At 40.8% G+C, this 15,847-nt stretch overlaps 1 protein-coding gene across 9 annotated transcripts in view; it reads right to left on the bottom strand.

Annotated features, from left to right (window-relative positions):
• TUBGCP5 (tubulin gamma complex component 5) overlaps positions 1–4,548 on the bottom strand; it is a 67,831-nt gene extending 63,283 nt beyond the window's left edge. For 6 of the 9 annotated variants that reach the window (XM_086711308.1, XM_086711309.1, XM_086711310.1 and 3 more), the window contains exons 1-3: positions 4,341–4,547; positions 1,755–1,808; positions 1,536–1,644 (exon numbers count right to left, since the gene is read on the bottom strand). In XM_086711308.1, the coding sequence (XP_086567434.1) occupies positions 1,536–1,644; positions 1,755–1,808; positions 4,341–4,486 (309 nt within the window). In that variant the 5' untranslated portion in view covers positions 4,487–4,547. Of the gene's footprint in view, positions 1–1,535; positions 1,645–1,754; positions 1,809–4,340 lie in introns of all 9 variants that reach the window. The other 3 variants (XR_015252816.1, XR_015252817.1, XM_086711311.1) reach the window with 1 other exon arrangement.
• Between the last annotated feature and the right edge of the window lie 11,299 nt (positions 4,549–15,847).

Here is a 15,847-nt window from a genome sequence, read left to right as displayed (position 1 = left end):
CACACCTGTATCCCATGGATAAATGCCTAGTAGTGCAACTGCTGGGTTGCAGGGTAGTTATATGTTTAGTTTTTTGAGGAACCTCCATACTGTTTTCCAGAGTGGCTGCACCAGCTTGCATTCCCCCCAACAACGCAAAAGAGATCCTCTTTCTCTGCATCCTTGCCATCATCTGTTGTTGCCTGAGTTGTTAATGTTAGCCATTCTGACAGGTGTAAGGTGGTATCTCATTGTGGTTTTGATTTGTATTTCCCTACACACAAGTGTTCCTAACTCTCAGGGCATGGATTCAGAGCACTGCAGCAATTTTTTCCAGAAATACTTTTATAGCCTTTCCTTAAACCGATAGTTTCAAAAATTTTTTAAAGCTCTCTTCCTTACAAAGAAGAAAGCTCTCTTCCTTACCACTTCCCACAGTGTAGACAAAGGTAAAACCTAACAATTACAGAATATCTCACAGAAATTATTGTGAAGATGAGTTAATGTATGTGCATAATAAAGGGTTTACTCAGGAAGCCTGAGTTGCCCAAACTCTGAGTATCTCAAAGGTCTCAGGACAACTCGCCCTTGACTAGCTCCTGAGAGCATGAGTGGGACAGAAAGAGAGGGAGACACAGAATCTGAAACAGGCTCCAGGGTCTGAGCTGTCAGCACAGAGCCTGATGTGGGGCTCGAACTCATGAGCTGTGAGATCATGACCTGAGCCGAAGATGGATGCTCAACTGTCTGAGCCACCCGGGGCGCCCCTGTGAATGTATTTTCTTATGCTTGAGGTCCTTGGTTTGAAGTCTGGGGGAGGCTGGAGACTGAGGAACTAAGGTCAGCCACATGTGCATTGCACATCCACGTGACTGACCCCCAACAAAAATGCTAGACACCAAGGCTCAGATGGGCTTCCTTCATTTGCAACACTTTGCATGTGCTGTCATACATTATCACTGGGAGAATTAAGTGCATCCTCATACAACTCTTATGGGAAGGCATACCTAGAAGCTTATTCTTGGTTTCTTCTGGACTTTATCCTATGTATCTTTTTTCTTTGCTCAGTTTAAATCTGTATTCTCTTACTGTAATAAACTGTTACCAGTGAGGATAACAGCGTTTTTAAAGTTTTGTGAATCCTTCCAGTGAATCACCAAGTCTAAGGGTGATCTTAGGAACCCACAATTGAATGTGAATGTGCTGAGGACAGCACCTGGCATCTAGTAGGCATTACATAGGTAGTTATTATTACCAAGTGCTGAAAAGCCATTTAAAATTTTAAGACAGCCAGACAGTGTTATTATTTGTGCCAATCTCTGATCTCAATCTCCACAGTAGGTTGGGCTAAGAAGATGATTACACAAGAACATGCTTTTTCCTGGATCACAAGCCTGAGGCACACTGGGTTTGATGACAATGCTTAAGTCAATTTCCAGAAGACTCTGCTCCAATCATAATTGTAAAATAAATGTTTAAATAGTAACAGAAACAAGTTGATGATAACAGATTAGAAATGGCAAAATATAAAAGAGATCTCACAATATAATGCATACCTTTATTTCCTTTATGCTCAGAAGAGATGCATTTAGAAATTCCTCAGTTAATCTCTTCCAACTAGCAGCTTTGCTGAGATCAGAATGAATGATGAATTTTTCATAAATTCTAAAATATATTTAAAAGTAAACTGATAGTTATAAACTTACATTAATAGAAAGATTTATAAGAAAATGCATATATTTTTTAATATGTACATATATATGAAACTAACTTACCCTTCTATTGTTTTTTCTACTTTGTGGCTGTTAACATCCAAGAAATGATGAAATCTAAAAGAGAAAATGTAATTTTTAGGTGAACCTTGTCATATAGCTAAGTAGACCAGTCTCAAGAGCCCTCTATATCCCCATAGTCACCCTATATTCGGCAATATATTTCCAGGAGTGCACCTCTCTCCCTGTATCACCTCTACCATCCAGGCAAACAGCCACTGCATCTCAGAAACTCCTCAAGCACAGGTCATCCTTAGCCTCCTTTGTCCTCTGATTCCTTCATCTTCCCATAATGCCTTGTATCTAAGTCAGTATAGCACATTCTATAGCAGGGGTTCCTAATCTTTTAATGCCATAGTGAAGCCCAGTGAAGCTTAGGCTTTATGAATTTATGAAACATTACTTCTCAAAGTAATGTTTAAAAAAATTTTTTTAATGTTTGTTTATTCTTGAGAGAGAGAGAGAGAGAGAGAGAGAGACAGCACAAGAGGGGGAGGGGCGGGGAGTGGGGGGAGAGACAGAATTTGAAGCAGGCTCCAGGCCCTGAGCTGTCAGCACAGAGCCTGACACGGGGCTTGAACTCACAAACTGCAAGATCATGGCCTGAGCCAAAGTCAGATGCTTAACCAACTCAGCCACCCAGGTGCCAGTGAGATGAAATACAAAAAAACCCAAGCCTACTGAAATATGGTTGTGAAGTACCTTTTAAAGTTTGTGATATAATAAGAGACATTTATTAAAGCATTAAATAACGAGATCTAGCAATGGATCCACAATTATCAGTAAAGCAACAGCAAAAAATATTTGAAAATATCTGCCACAACTTTATGATGTGAACTATGTGATTTCTACCTGTGACACAGTCCTAGGTAAATTGTTATTGCTTGTTGCTTTTATTTGTAATTTGAGGAAATGCCAGTTTTTAGTTAGAGGTTAGTGTAATTTTTTCTTGTCCAAGTTCTTAACACCTGAATTCTACAGGCTCTCAGATTAAAAATTCCAATTCTATATCATATGTAGACCTGTCTTCCTTTAGGATAGAGGGTATATTTCACTCATCTCTGAATTTCTAGGGCCTAGAACATGGCCACAATTTAAAAAAGAAAAAAAAAAAAAGCAAATATGGGACACCTGGGTGGCTCAGTCAGTTAAGTATCTGACTTCCATCTCACGGTTCATGAGTTTGAGCCCTGCATGGGGCTCTCTGCTGTCAGTCCAGAGGCCACTTCAGATCCTCTGTTACCACCCCCCCCCATCCCCTCGCTGCCCCTCCCCCACTCATTCTTTTTCTCTTTCTCAAAAATAAACAAACTTTTAAAAAAGCAAACATGTATTGTTCATTTTTCTCATGGATTAAAGCATCATATAGCTCATTCAACTCACTTTCTAATTTTTAGTATCAAAGACAACAATCTGTATTTAAAAGAAATAATTTACACCACTAAAAATATATATCTAATTCTATTCCAGTAAATGGCTGAATAGAGAACATCCCTTTATCACTTAGTTTCTCAATGTGAGACAGTAACTTCTAATGTCTCTCTGAAGTCTAAAATGATGTCCAGCTACCTACTGCCATTGACATATTAACTAATAGAGAAATTATTTGGGGTACAGCACTTAAATTTCTGTCTTATATGACCTATTCAGACATTGTTATATTTATAGGTTACACTTAAGAACTGAACTCATTATTTCAGAAACTTGGCAGGCTTTTAGACTCATTGTCTGTTCTCATTATAAACCAAGTAGGCACTGTATGCATGATTAAGGTTGATGATCAAGAATACTGAAACTGAAAAACCATTTCTATTGAAATTAAATAGGCAAATATTAACATGGATGGACATTCTTTTAGTAATAATTCTATTATAGGTAATGATCATAACAGTACTGTCTAATTTACATCTTCCATAAATAAAAATAGGAGCTCTGACTTCATAAATCTCAAGAAATTACATGAGACACTGTATTAGAAATTGTATTATATGGTGGCTTAGTGTACTATGTGCCAGGAACTATTCCAAGTGTTGGGATAAGAAATGAACAAAACAAACCATTATCCCTACCCTCATGGAACTTACATTTTAGCTGGAAGGAGGGGTGGAGGAGACAAACAGTAAACATACAAGTTATCCAGTGTACTATGCTGTGCGTTTCGAAAAGAGAAAAAAAAAACACAAGACCAAGGTAAGAGAGATCTGGAGAGGCTCAATAAGGGGTAGGGAGTAAGAATACAGTGTTAAGTAGGGTTTGACCATTATTTTGCTCTAAAACTTCATTTACCTACTCATTCAAAAAATGTTTGCTGCGCAGTGCACCGCGCTAAGCGCAGTGAGTGGAAGAAGGAACATGAGAGACACAAACCCCTTCTCCAAAAGTACGCTTCTAAGGGTAAGGCCGACCCATAACAACCCAAAATCCACTGTTTCATTATGCGTTTGTCACACGCGACAGGGATCCAAAGGACATTAGAGCACCAAGCTGCTGGAGAGGCAGGCGCACGACGGTCGGAAACCCGGCCGCGCGCCCGGATACCCCTTGACCCATTCCTGTTCCCAGCCTCGGCCCCGGAGCCGCACCCCACACCTGAAGTTGGACCAGGCAAAGTGCAGGGCGAGCTGGAAGTTGGGGTCCGCCTCATCCTGAAGGCCAGCCACATGGCGAATGAGCTCGCGAACGTCGCGCTCCTGCTGTGGGTCCAGTTGGCTCCAAGACGGCGCGGGCCGGAACATACTGCTCTAACTTCCACAACGACGCCCTTCCGTGAGGTTGTTCCTGCTCTCGCGAGAGTTCACGGTCCCACCGCTTTGCTCATCGGAGAGGTTCCGGCCGCTGTCGCGAGAGTTCGAATTCTAGCTCCTGCCCGGTTGTGTCCGTGCTGATTCTTGTAGGACGTTCTTGCGTGCGTTTTCCAGTTTAACCTTGAGTACATTTAGGAGCGTCCTCAAAGAAATAGCCGTTACTGTTAGTCAGATTAATAATAATCTCTGGCTAACCTTGGTAGGTGGTTTAATTTACGATGTTTGGAGAACAGCCATTAGTTCTCATTCGCACCTACGTTTTCAGGTACCGTGACCAGTTAATTGTCCATTCTTATCCAAGCTTCAGTTTCTCCTTCTAGAGGTGATCTATAATGATCTCTCAGTTTCCCTCTGTCTACACAGGACACACTACATGGTCCTCACTACAGCAAGTGTCAGCAAAGTGCTTTGTCTGGCAGAGGCAGACAGGCTGAGCGCTGCTCCTTCTGCTCTCACTGGCTTGTGATTGGGAGCTGCCAAAGGACTTTATAATTCCTGTTGATTAAAGATGGAGTATGTCTTTGTTGTTCAGTACTTAAAATTCAGTAATTAAATTACTGAAATACAGTTCACTAATTAAATTACTAAAATACAGTTCAGTAGTTAAAACTGTACCTGTGAACTGTTTCTGTTCATTAAAAAAAAAACGTTTTTATTTATTTTTGAGGGGGGAGGAGGGGCAGAGAGAGAGGGAGTCAGAATCTGAAGCAGGCTCCAGGCTCTGAGTTGTCAGCACAGAGCCTGATGTGTCGCTGGAACCCAGGAACTGTGAGATCATGACCTGAGCCAGAGTCCGAAGCTCAACTGACCCACCCAGGTGCCCCTGAACTGTTTCTGTTCAATATTGCATCTAACTATTCCAAAACCTGTTACGTGGACTTCTTTATGTTTTCTTTTAGGGATCTGGTACGGTTTCATGTGATTTATTACATTGTTTTACTGTAGTAATAGATAGTTGATATACCACTGTCAGTCCATTTGGGCTGTTGTTACAAAATACTATAGACTGGGTAGCTTATAAACAACAGAATTTATTTCTCACAATTCTGGAGGCTGAAATTCAAAATGAGGGTGCCAGCATGGGGTTGGGTGAAGGTGTCCTCACATGGTGAAAGGGGCAAGGGAGTTCATTAGGGTCTCTTTTATAAGGGCACTAATCCCATTCATAACGGCTTTGTCCTTATGACCTGATTACCTCTCAAAGGCCCAACTTCCTAATACCATCATCACTGGATAGATTAATAGATTTAATAGATTAATAGATTTCAACTTAATAGATTTCAACATATAAATTTTGGGCAGACCATTCAGACACCATAGCAACTACCTAAAACATAGACTGCACATGATTACACAAATCTTACAAGAAAGAGAAAATCATAGTATTAGATGGTTCTATGAAAGGGAATTTTTACTCTATTCTTGAGCAGTCTTTTCTACTCCAGTTTCACCTGTCGTCTGTACATTTATCACTCTCTGTGTAAGTAGTTCACGTTTTTCTCAGGACCCCAAACCTATAATCTAATTGCTTTCTGTACATCTCTAAAAATCAAAGTATATGCATATGCTTACATGTGTCTCTATTTCTTTGTCCAGCCAGTTGGTCTTGACCTTTGGAGGGAGACTTAGAAAACTTTCCACAGGTCACTCCCAGTGACTTGGACTTCTTAAAGATTGAGCCACTCTTCCTGGGCTTCTCTGGTTGGCCTGGGTTAGCGTCTCTTTTCTGAAAGGGGAGTTGAAATAATTTTCCCAAGGTGCCTTAGTTGACTGAGTCCCATTCAAAACACCATAAGCCTCCAGACATCTTCTGTAGACCTCTAAGTCTGGCCCTAGCTGGTCACCCCTTTGGCAATGGACATGGAAACAGTTTTTGGGAAGTACATATGAAAGATAGGACAGCAAACAGGCCAGGAATACTGCCATCTGTCCCTTGCTGACCTGGATCAGTGCTGCCCTCCAGTATGGTGCTTAGATAAATTTTCTGGAAGTGCATGCAAAGACTGGGCTCCATGCATGACTACAGCCTGGCCAAAGGCACCATCCTTATCCCACTTGTCCATCTTGTCCCATGACCCCCTCCCGCCACTTGGAGGGACTTAGAAATATTTAAGGATTATCTCTGTCAAATGTTCCACACATGGGACTATGCCAATCCGGGGATGCCTATTGCAGACCTGCATGCCCACCCAAGTCTGTAGTGGCTTCTGGAGGGAACTTACAAAAATTTGTAGGAGTTGCAATGCCCTTCTCTTCATCCATGGCCAACCTGAGGCAATGCTCACCTCTGGAGGAGAAACTGGAAATGTTCTTGGGAGATACAGTCAATGACCAGGACTCATGTGGGACTTGTGGCCAGCCTAGAGTGCACTCCCCAGACCTGTCTGTACTAAGTGGACTGGTCCTGGTCTGTGAAGGGGGAATTAGAAACTTTTCAGGTGGGGTTCCTAATACCATGACCCATCAGAGCTCCTTCTTGAGGACTTGCTGGCCTTCTCAAGCCTTTCCATGCTAGAGACTTAGAAATGTTTTGGGGATGCCTCCAAAGTTCCCAGGAAAGGCCACAGCCAGGCCCATGGTGCCCTTCTATACCAGACTTCTCTGGTGGTTTCCCCTTTGGAGGGAGGCATAAACATTTTCAGAATGTGCATTCAGCTTCTAGTCTCCCAAGTGGGATCATACTAGAACTGGGGTGACCTGTTGTGCCTTCCTGTTGACCTGAGCTGATACTTGATTCCTAAGTAAAGAGGTGCCTCCCCAAAATGTTTCTCAACCCACCTCCAGTGGCTGAGATAGACACATCCTGCCACAGAGGCCTGTGGGGGCACTAAGGATCAGGCCCTGGTCTTGTGTGGATCTGGTCATTGGATGGCCTCTGGATATGCCCTCTGGAGAATGTGGGTACTGGTGGCCAGTAAGGGCTGCCCAGGGAGGGTGCTTCATGAGGTCTAGGTTTTGATGTGCCTCCAGAAACTTTTTCTATGTTCCTCTCTGGAGGTGGACATCAGCCTGTGACTGACATGGGGAACTCAGCAGGGCACCTTGGTCTTGGCCATGGTTGTCAGATGCCTCTGGCAAACGGGGATTGGTCCAAGCTGGCCAGAGAGGTCTTAGGTGGGTGTCTATAACCCAGCTGTGGCCCTGCATGGGACCCAGTCACATAAGGCACTCCCCAAACATTCCCAAGGCCCACTCCAATGATGGGGGCCAGTAAGAACCAAAAAGGGGTTGCCCATGCCTGGTGGTTTCCTATGTGGGCCTGCTTGTCTCAGCCCTCTGAATATTTTCATATCCCTCACCAGAGAAAGGAACACTGCAGGCAGGTCAGCTACACTCTGAGATTGCACTCCATGCTCATTGAGGTCTTGTGTAGGGCCAGTCATTGAAAGCACCACCCAACAAATTTCCTAAGCTCTCTTTGGTGACAAGCACAGCTTGGGTGTCTAGGAAGCTCTGTGGAGGTATCCTGACCATGGTCAAGTGTGGGCCCTCATCACTTGATGTGCCTGTGGAAAACGTTTCTAAGTCCTGTCTATGGCACTGGGTCTATGGCATGGGATGGTGCTGGGGCCCAAACATAGTCCTATGAGAGGCCTGGCTACCAGATAGGCCTCTTGAAATTTTTTCTTAGTCCCACTTGAAGGCAGTGAAAACCTTGGGATGGAAAGGGAGGCCCAGTGATAACATGGTTTTGGCCACAGTCCTGGGTGTGGTTAGGTGGTCAGATGTGCCTTTTAAATATTTTTCATGTCTCTGGAGTGTCCAGTCAGAGACGTCTGTGGAGGAGTCAGTGGTCTGACCATAGTCCCACATGGGCCCTTGTCATCACATGACCCTCTAGAAAATGTTTCCAGGTCCATTTGGACCATGTAGGGAGGCCTGGAAAGGGTTCCTGGGACTGGCTTCTTACTCCTAGGGTTGGCAGCACCTCAAAAAATGTTTCCTAGAGGACTGGAACGATCTGGCTGGAGAGAGATGACCATGGGATTTGTTCAAGCCCACCCGTACCCCTGCGTGGGACCCACCCACCCCTGTGCTGGTGGAAACAGGGCATCCTGGGAGGCCCTGGGGGTGAGGATTGTAGAAATCTTGGCATATAACAACTCCATCTAAACCACTGCACTAAGAGATTTGACCAAGTGCTAGCATGGCTTCTAGCAGCCTTATGGCTGTGTCCCTAGGATGATCCCAGTCCCATCCACCCCCCAAAAACCACCTGCCTGAGCTCCCTCTGTAGAATTCATCTGGCATAACCAGGCTGTTTTCTCCATTTCTGTACTTTGCATACACACTGTGCCATTTAACTATAACTTATAGAGAAATAACAACTTCTTGCTTACCCATTCTACATCATTCTAACTTGACTCCTTATACATTTAGATGTTCTATGCACCTAATAATTTGCAAACCAATTGTGTTGTCCAGTCTATATGCCTCATACCCATTGCAAGTCATCACATTTTCAACCCGGGTTGTGCCATTGATTTCAAATTCCTGCTCATCAGCAGTTTCCCAACCAAATACTATACCCCTCAAACTTGTTTGTGATTCAACCACTCTATGCCAAACCACTCTGTATCATTTGACTATCACTCCTGGTGTGCACAACATGTGCTATTCAATTTGACCCTTGCACATCCAGTGGGTTTCATTCATTTTCCAATGCTGTTCAGCTTATATGTATTGCACAGCAAAACTATACTATAAAATTACGCCAATAGTATATACAGTTGACCCTTGAACAATATGGAGGTTCAGGGTGCCTGGCCCCATACAGTTGAAAATCCCAGTAAAACTTTTGACTGCTCAACAGCTTCTAATAGCTACTATTGACCAGAAGCCTTACCAAATAACACAAATATTTGATTAATGCATACTTTGTATCTTATATATATTATATAATGTATTATTTTTAAAATTTAAATTTCAGGTAGTTAACATATAATGCAATATTGGTTTCAGGACTAGAATTCACTTATTCATCACTTATATACAACACCCAGTGCTCATCACAACAAGTGCCCTGCTTAATACCCATCACTTATCTAGCCAATCTCCCACCAGCTCCCTCCATTAACCCTCAGTTTGTTCTCTATTGTTAAGAGTCTCTTGTGGTTTGTCTCCCTCTATTCTCAATTCCCACCCCCTTCCCATGTGTTTACCTGTTTTTTTCTTAAATTTTACATATAAGTGAAATCATATATTAGTCTTTCTCTGATTGACTTATTTTGCTTAGCATAATACATTCTAGCTCCATCCACACCATTACTAATGTCAAGATTTCATTCTTTTTGATGGCTGAGTAGTATTCCATTGTGAATATATACCACATCTTCTGTATCCATTCATCAGTCAATGGACATTGGAGTTCTTTCCATAGTCTGGCTATGGCTGAAAATTTGTATCTCTTCAAATCTGTATTTTTGTACCCTTTAGGTAAATACCTAATAGTGCAATTGCTGGATAGTAGGGTAATTCTAATTTTAGTTTTTTGAGGAACCTCCATACTGTTTTCCAAAGTGGCTGCACCAGTTTGCATTTCCACCAGCAGGGTAAGAAGGTTCCCTTTTCTCCACATCTTCACCAACATCTGCTGTTTCTTTTGTTGCTAATTTTAGCCATTCTGACAGGTGTGAGGTAATATCTCATCATGGTTTTGATGTGTATTTCCTTGATGATGAGTGATGTTGACATCTTTTCATGTGTCTCTTAGCCATTTGGATGTCTTCTTTGGGAAAGTGTCTATTCATGTCTTCTGCTCATGTCTTAACTGGGTTGTTTGTTTTTTGGGTTTTGAGTTTGAGAAGTTCCTTATATTTTTGGATACTAACCCTTGCAAATATCTTCTCTCATTCTGTAGGCTGCCTTTTAGTTTTGTTGATTTTTTTCTTTGCTGTTCAGAAGCTTTTTATCATGATGAAGTCCCAATAGTTCATGTTTGCTTTGTTTTCCTTGCCTCCAACAACATCTAGTAAGAGGTTGCTATGGCTGAGGTCGAAGAGATTGCTGCCTGTATTCTCCTCTAGGCTTTTGATGGTTTCCTGTCTCACATTTAGGTCTTTCATCCATTTTGAGTTTAAGTTTGTGTATGGTGTAAGAAAGGGGTCTAGTTTCATTCTTCTGCATGTTGCCATCCAGTTTTCCCAACACATTTGTTGAAGAGACTATCTTTTTTCCATCGGATATTTTTTCCTGATTTTGTCAAAGATGAGTTGACCATTTAGTTGTGGGTCCATTTCTGGGTTTTCTATTCTGTTCCATTGATCTAGGTGTCTGTTTTTGTGCCATTACCATATTTCATGGTGACTACAGCTTTGTAATTCAGCTTGAAAATTGGAATAGTGATGCCTCCAGTTTTGTTTTTCTTTTTCAGGATTGCTTGGGTAGTATAGACATTTTAACAATGTTTGTTCTTCCAATCCATGAGTATAGAATGCTTTTCCATTTCTTTGTGTCCTCTTCAATATCTTCATAAATCTTGTATAATTTTAAGAGTACAGTTTTTTTTACCTTTGTAGTTAGGTTTATTCCTAGGTATCCTACCATTTTTGGTGCCATTGAAAATGGGATAGATTCCTTGATTTCTTTTTCTGCAACTTCATTATAAGTGTATAGAAATTCAACAGATTTCTGCATGTTGATTTTGTATCCTGTGACTTTGCTGAATTCCTGTATTTGTTCTAATAATTTTTTGGTGGACTCTTTTGGCTTTTCTAACGTAGAATATTATGTCATCTGCACATAGTGAACATTTGACTTCTTCTTTGCCAATTTTTATGTCCTTTACTTCTTTTTATTGTCTGATTGCTGAGGTTAAGACTTCCAGTACTATGTTACATAGCAATGGTGAGAGTGGTTATCCATGTCTTGTTCCTGACCATAGAGGAAAGGCTCTCAGTTTTTCCCCATTGAGAATACAGTAACTGTGAGTCTTACGTATATGGCCTCTATGACGTTGAGGTATATTCCATTATCCCTACTTTGTTGAGGGTGTTTATCAAGAATGGATGCTGTATTTTGTCAAATATTTTTCTGCATCTATTGAGAGGATCATATGGATCCTATACTTTCTTTAAATAGTGTGGCATATCCCCTTAACTGATTTGTGAATATTGAACCAGTCCTGCAGTTCAGTAATAAATCTCACTTGAGAATGAATCTCACAATTCATTTTGTTAGTATCTTGTTGAGAATTTTTGCATCCATATTCATCAGGGATATTGGCCTGTAATTCTCTTTTTTAGTGGGGTCTTTGTCTGGTTTTGGAATCCAGTAATGCCAGACTCATAGGCTAAGTCTGACAGTTTTCCTTCGATTTCTCTCTCTCTCTCTCTCTCTCTCTCTCTATATATATATATATATTTTTTTTTTTTTTTTTTGGGGGGGGGGAGAACAGTTTAAGAGGAAGAAGCATTAATGCTTCTTTAAATGTTTGGTGGAATTCCCCTAGGAAGCCATCTGGTGTTGGACTTTTGTTTTTTGGGGGGGAATTTTTTTTTTTTTAATTTTTTTTTTCAACATTTTTTATTTATTTTTTGGGACAGAGAGAGACAGAGCATGAACGGGGGAGGGGCAGAGAGAGAGGGAGACACAGAATCGGAAACAGGCTCCAGGCTCCGAGCCATCAGCCCAGAGCCTGACGCGGGGCTCGAACTCACGGACCGGGAGATCGTGACCTGGCTGAAGTCGGACGCTTAACCGACTGCGCCACCCAGGCACCCCCGGAGGGGAATTTTTTGATAACAGTTTCAATTTCTTTTCTTGTTGTGGGTGTGTTCAAATTTTCTATTTCCTTCTGCTTCAGGTTTGGTAGTTTGTATGTTTCTAAGAATGTATCCATTTATTTTAGATTGTCCTGTTTGTTGGCATATAATTTTCCATAATATTCTCTTATAATTATTTATATTTCTGTGATGTTGGTTGTAATGTCACCCCTTTCATTCGTGGTTTATTTATTGGGTCCTTTCTCTTCTCTTTTTGAGATGTATGACTAGAGGTTTATCAATTTTATTAATTCTTTTGAAGAACCAGCTCTTAGTTTCATTGATCTGTGCTACTCTTTTTTGTTTGTTTCTACACTACTTATTTTTGCCCTAGTCTTTATTATTTCCCACTTTGTGCTGGATTTAGGCTTTATTTGCTGTTCCTTTTCTAGCTGCTTTAGGTATTCGTTTATGTTATGTATTTTCTACCTTTCTTGCTTCTTGGCTTCTTGACGTAGGCCTATATTGCAGTATACTTTCTCCTTAAGACTGACTTGCTGCATAGCATAGGTTTTGGACTGTTGTGTTTTCATTTTCATTGACTTCCATGTACTTCTTTATTTCTTCTTTTATACTGGTTAACCAATTCTTTCTTTAACCTCCATGTATATTTGGTATTTCCAATCTTTTTCTTGTGGTGGTCCTCAAGTTTCATAGCATTGTGGTCTGAAAATATGCATGATATAATCAATAATTTTGTGCTGGTTGATGCCTGATAGTTACCCAGTATGTATTCTATTCTGGAGAATGTTCTGTGTGCACTCAAGAAGAATGTGTGTTATGTTGCTTTAGGGTGGAATGTTCTGAATTTATCTGTTAAGTCCATCCAATGTGTCATTCAAAGCCATTGTTTTCTTTGATTTTCTGCTTAGATCATCTGTCCCTTGCCAAGTGAAGTGTTAAAGTCCCCTACTGTTATTGTATTATTACCAGTGAGTTTCTTTTCTTTTTTTAATTTTTTTAATGTTTGTTTGTTTATTTATTTATTTATTTAATGCTTATTTATTTATTTATTTTTGACAGAGAGACAGAGCATGAGCGGGGGAGGGGCAGAGAGAGAGGGAGACCCAGAATCGGAAGCAGGCTCCAGGCTCTGAGCTGACAGCCCAGAGCCCAACCTGGGGCTGGAACCCACAGACCGCGAGATCGTGATCTGAACTGAAGTTGGACACTCAACCGATTGAGCCACCCAGGTGCCCCCCAATGAGTTTTTTTATGTTTGCTATTAATTGACTTATTTGGGTGTTCCAAGTTGGGGCATAAATATTTATAATTGTTAGATCTTCTTGGTGGATACACCCCTTAATTATGATATAATGCCCTTCATCTCTTGTTACAGTCTTTGTTTTAAAATTTAGTTTGTCTTATATAAGTATGGCCTCTCCAGCTTCTCTTTGGCATCTATTTTCATGATAGATGGTTCGCCATCCCCTCACTTTCAATCTGCAGGTGTCTCAAGTCTAAAATGTGTTTTTTTGCAGGCAAAATATAGATAAGTCTTATTTTTTTAAAAATCCATTCTGATACCCTATTTCCTTTCATTGGAGCATTTAGTCCATTTACATTCAGAGTGATTATTGAAAGATATGGATTTAGTGCCATTGTGTTACCTGTAAAGTTGGTGTTTCTGGTGATGTTCTCAGTTCCTTTCTGGTTTTTGTTGCTTTTGGTCTTTTTTTCCCACTCAAAGAGTTCCTTTTAATATTTCCTGCAGGGCTGGTTTAGTGGTCATGAACTCCTTCAGTTTTTGTTGTCTGGGAAATTCTTTATCTCTCCTTTTATTTTGAATGAATTCCTTGCTGGATAAAGTTTTCTCAGCTACATATTTTTCCATTCAGCACGTGAATATATCATGCCTCTTCCTTTTGGCCTGTCAAGTTTCTGTGGAAAGATCTGCTCTGAACATGATCTGTCTTCCCTTGTAGGTTAAGGTCTTTTTTCCCCATACTGCTTTCAGTATCCTTTCCTTGCCTGCATATTTTGTGAAGTTGACTATGATATGTTTTCATGATGGCCAGCTTTTGTTGAATTTAATCGGGGTTCTCTGTGCCCCTTGGATTTGGATAGCCATAGTTTTCAGCTATAATTTGCTTATATAAACTTTCTGTTCCTTTTTCTCTCTTTTCTTCTTCTGGGACTCCTATGACACAAATGTTATTATGCTATAAGGAGTCGCTGAGTTCCCTAAGTCTACATTCATCATCCAATATCTTTCTTTCCTTGTTTTAATCTGATTCATTATGGTCCATAATTTTATCTTCTTATTGATTAATTCCTCTGCATCACTCCTTCCTCATTTTCATTGCATCCATTTGGTTTTGCATCTTGGTTATAGTATTTTTTTAATTTAATCCTGACTACTTTTTAGTTCTTTTATGTCTGCAGTAAGGAATTCTCTAGTGTCTCCTGCACTTTTCTCAAGCTCAGCTCATACCCTTATGATTATTTTTAAAAATTCTATTTTCAGACATCTTACCTATATCTGTGTTAATTAAATCATTGGCTGTGACTTCTAGTTTGTGGGTAATAATCTTAGGAATTCTCTGAGCCTGCACTGATGGGTTAACAAGGCATAAAGAATTACAAAGCCATAGGATGCTCACACCCAAGTTTGGGTAAGCAAGATTAGCTAAATAGGTATGGGGGGATCCCCCAGGATAGAGTGGGGGGGGGGCAAAGGCCCCCAGGATAGAGAGGGCAGGGCAAAGGCCCCAATACAAAGGTATATGAGGTAAATAAGATTAAATATTCAGTGCAGATACATCCCCCAATTTAGCACTATAGCAGAAAGCTGCTTTCACAGGAAGGAAGGACCAAATTAGGTAAACAAGTAAATAGGGCTATAGACCTCTGCCTGTGAAGCTGCCCGGAGGGGAGCTAATTAGCAAAAGAAAGGTTTCTTGTTAACCTTGAGGTTGCACAGTCTATCTGTCTTATCCCCTAGGCTGACTAAGATAAACACAGTGCCTCTTGTCTGCCATTAACACCAATCTGCCTGTAGCCAGGAATTTGGTTTATATTGACCCAAACCCCTAACACCATATATCTTCAAAACCTCCTTTCCCTCATGCCCATGAGTTAATGTTCCAGATTCATTGTCTGTGCATGCCTATCACATTTGTGGGCTTTCTGATCTTAATAAATACAGAGCAAGGACCCTTATTTGGGGCTCTTGTCTTTTTCTGGACATTAGCCGTCTCTTACATTTTAATCCCACGTCCGCTTTCTTGCTGGACAAGAAAGAACTTTAGACCCAGAGTCTATGACACTAGTTCTTTCTTTGGGGGGTGAATTCCTCCATTTTGTCATTTTGTCTGGATCACTGTTTTTGTGTCTGTGTGTGATTGTTAGGAAAGCCTGTTATATTCCTGACACTGAGATTAATGGCTATTTTAAGAACAAGTACAAAAAGAAAAAAGGAAAAATAATTTTTTTGTTTTTATTTTATTTATTTTTTTGTTTAAATTCAAGTGAGTCAACATACACTGTAGTATTGGTTTCAGGAGTAGAACTCAGTGATTCAACACAT

Source organism: Puma concolor, chromosome B3, assembly GCF_028749965.1.
Source record: "Puma concolor isolate L17-30 chromosome B3, mPumCon1.1.hap2, whole genome shotgun sequence".
NCBI classification, from domain to species: domain Eukaryota; kingdom Metazoa; phylum Chordata; class Mammalia; order Carnivora; family Felidae; genus Puma; species Puma concolor.
This window is presented reverse-complemented; position numbering and strand designations above follow the sequence as displayed.